Raw genomic sequence first — 3,724 nt, forward strand, 5'->3', positions numbered from 1 at the left:
GATAACATGTGGTAATACACTCAACCGTCACTCATTGCCTCATTGGTACGAATAAATTTTCATATAGTATGTAATGAATTTTTAAATTTAGTTTTTTTTATTATTTTATGTTGACAACACATGAGTCAATAATTATGATATTATTAATTCTGGTAAACGACTCAATAATTTTTGGTTACTATAGTCTATAGTCAAGCACTCAAGCTTGGATCAATTATTTCTTAATTAATCGCTAATTAACTATATTAGTCAAGTTGACTCTAACTCATACTTTTCCTTTAAAAATCATTTTTTATCCTCTTATATCGAGTTTACCACGTCTATAGCGTTTGAATCTCATCACAAATTTGAACATATTCTTTTCTTCATAAAAGATGATCTAATACGTCCATATAGTTTACACTACATAACTAGTATTTATTTTCATTTTCACATAACACATTCCAAAGTAGTCCACACAACAGTATAAGTTGGTCAAAAAAATATTGTGAGCATTACTTAAAAAACATATAATTAACGAGTATGTTGTTGTAAGGATACAAAACAAATAAATAAGGCTTATATATATATGCAAGATATGGGTATTATTTATATAATCTAAATCTATATAGTGAGATATGCTTTTACCATAGTTGCCCCTGTCGGATCAGAAAGTAGATGTCTAACCAGTTCCATTCTCAAGCTGTGAGGTGCTATCACAAACATATAAAGCGCAAATATTATCAAATCCGTTGAAGATAAAGAAGACCCCAAAAATCCCCACCACATCCTACATAAAAATTATACTCAAAGGTTTAAAATGCAAATTCTACCAAGTGAAAGGTCTGAAATGAAAATTGTACCAAGTGGAAGGTTTTAAAATGAAAAAGATTATACCATTTGGGCAAACGAAAGAAAGTACGGAAAAATGTACGTGTTCCCTCTAGATCCATTAGCACGATGTGTGATAGTCCGAATAGAAAGAAGGCTCGCTGTCTTTTCCTTTCAAGTGGCCACAATGTTTCCCATGCTTTAATTAAAACAATTTATATTAATCAAAAAGAAATTCCATAATTAGAAGTGAAGCCTCTGATAAGAGGTCAAATTGCGACTATACCTTGTTTTGAAATGTTAGTGTATTTTCCAAGAGAAATCATTTCTTTAGATTGATCTTGTCTTAAAATCTTAGCAATGACTGCTGCATAATTAGGAGCTTCTGACAAAGATCGAACAACTGAATACCCTGTGGCAGGGTGCACCATACTAGCTGCAGCACCAAATGCGAGATTCTTTTGTTCTGTATTAGGTAACGATCCACCTACGGGGATATACGACCATTCCTTGAAAATATTAAACAAAACCAAATTAGTACAGAGTCTCAGTCTGTTAGATATGTGGAGTCTTTGATTTACAGTGTGTCTGTTAATAGCACCTCTTCGTACGTTCTTGTTATTCGGATACCCATTGCCTTTAATCGTGACATGAGTTTGGACTTTAGAAGATTGAAAGGCATGGCTTCTCTTGAAGCTAGACAAGTTTCCTCAAAGAATATTTTTGTTGGAGACATGGCCATGACATAGAGGAAAGTCGGATATTTTGCTTCTAAAGATTCCGGTTTATGTTTTGAGAAGTCTCTATAATCCATGAACACCATTAGATCTGGATCATAGGGGTTGTTTTCAACCTACAATAACAAATTTATATAAATATATAGATATTCTTAATATTCAAATTCATCATTATTATATGGCTTGATTTGTGTTTTTACCTCAACCTCTATACCATAAGCTGTTTGGACACAAACACGGGGACCCCCAAGTTCATACTCCAGAAATTTCCCTGAAGCTGCCCCTGATGCAACAGTAGCAAGCCTAATAGAAAGAAAAGTATTATTTTATAAAGCTTAGATTATGGGACATATATAAGTTTATAATAGTCTACCTGCATGGAATGGTGATATTGCCTTCGCATTCAATGAGACTATAGCCATTTGGAGCTTCAGTGATTCTTTCTACTTTGGAGCTTAGATATGAAACACCTGATTCCACACACCTAAAAAGCTTCACAGGAATTAGACTTAAAAGTAGCTTGTTATTTATTGGAATTTGGAAACAATCAAAACGAGTATTATTACCTTCTTAACAACTCTTCATGAAGTAAATCACGATGAACTCTGCCATATGCACGACCTATGCGGATGGGATCAGCATCATCATCAAGGTATACAAGAGTATCTTTCCAAGAATGTTCGATGCATCCTTCAAGTCCAAGACCTGAAAGAAATTTGGTAATTGGTAGCCTTTAGAGATTGAAATCAGATAATACTACATACAGAAAGTGGAAATCAAGGATATCTATACCTATAAATTCATCCTGCCAAACACCATAATTGTTTGTAAAAGGAAGATCAGGGCCAATGAGTCCAACGTTCAACCCTAGTTTGGCTGACTCTGCAGCAAGAGCAAGGCCAGCAGGGCCACAACCGATTACAACCAGATCAAGTATGCAATTTCCAATTGGTATCTGTGCTAGCTGCATCAACGAGGTGAAGTTTTTCAGGAAATAACAAATAGATAACTGATTCAGAATTTGCTACTGGAAAATAACATCTGGTGTATGCAAAGAAATTTCGGAAGGATTGTTGTTTCATGAAGAAAAGTTCAAAAGTCCTCATTCACAGACAGACTTTTAGTGTCCCAAAAATGGTGAAGATGCATACGCAATTGACACTTAACATAAACCTTACTTACTAGTCGATCGATTGAATCGAACCTCCTTCAGAGAATATTAACTAAATGTAGTAAATGAGAAGATTGTGGAGAGAAACCAGAAAACAAACAAACAAACAAACAAACAAACACAAAGCTCTAGTAATAAGTACGAGAATGGTAATCGAATAATTCACCTTTTCGGAAAGTTTAGACTGGCTTTCCATGGACTTAGTCCGCTGCATTTGAACAAAAAACAGCTCCGATCCACCGGCCTTCACATAATCTTCTTCGTCTGCTACGGAAATCCCTTGTTTATCCACTACACAACGGTCGCTTTTAGCGCTGCACTTAATTTGACGCAACGAAGACGATGCTGATAAATTAGTAAATCTTCGTTGTTTCAGTAACGAAAATTTGTGCCTGATATTACAGTCCGTGAATCTAGGGCACGTAAAAACCGCCATTGTTGCCGTCATGTTTCGAGCTCCAAAGCACTCCATTGATTCTTCTATCACAAATCAAGTTTTCAGGATTACAAATAATTCAATTTTGAAGAACTTTCACGTCATTTGTTTCGGAAACGATAATTTAATTACGAAAAATTGAAGGAAAATATCTCGAACTCTGTTCTACGCTTTCTATCTCTTTCTGACTGGTTTTGGTTTTTGTATGGATAGGGGATGAGTTCTTCACCAGACATCTTGTAATGCCACGTACAATGTCATCACGAGCTTTTCTGACGTGGCATGATATGATTGGCTACTTCAATAGCCATCTCCCCACAGCAACTTTTTATGACTTTAAATATGCTACCTTCCGTATAGGTATACGATTAAATTTGGTCAAAAATTTAATAATTCTCGAGAAGTCGACGACAAAAAATACAATATTATAGATTAAATTTAGGGAAAATTTGTTAAAAGATAAGAAATTATATATATATATATATATATATATATATATATATATATATATATATATATATATATATATATATATATCCGTTGAGAACTTATAGTTTTCCGAGAACTAAA

The 3,724-nt window shown here is 34.2% G+C and overlaps 1 protein-coding gene across 1 annotated transcript; it reads right to left on the minus strand.

Moving 5' to 3' along the window:
• Nucleotides 1-470: 470 nt before the first annotated feature.
• On the minus strand, nucleotides 471-3,364 carry LOC111905476 (lycopene epsilon cyclase, chloroplastic). Its single transcript, XM_023901162.3, has 9 exons — nucleotides 2,885-3,364; nucleotides 2,340-2,511; nucleotides 2,114-2,252; nucleotides 1,921-2,031; nucleotides 1,748-1,850; nucleotides 1,412-1,663; nucleotides 1,097-1,319; nucleotides 877-1,009; nucleotides 471-769 (listed from the first exon to the last, which is right to left on the minus strand). Exons 1-9 carry the CDS (start codon nucleotides 3,188-3,190, stop codon nucleotides 604-606), a joined length of 1,605 nt encoding a protein of 534 aa, XP_023756930.1. The 5' UTR covers nucleotides 3,191-3,364; the 3' UTR covers nucleotides 471-603.
• Between the last annotated feature and the right edge of the window lie 360 nt (nucleotides 3,365-3,724).

Source organism: Lactuca sativa, chromosome 7 (assembly GCF_002870075.4).
Source record: "Lactuca sativa cultivar Salinas chromosome 7, Lsat_Salinas_v11, whole genome shotgun sequence".
NCBI lineage: Eukaryota > Viridiplantae > Streptophyta > Magnoliopsida > Asterales > Asteraceae > Lactuca > Lactuca sativa.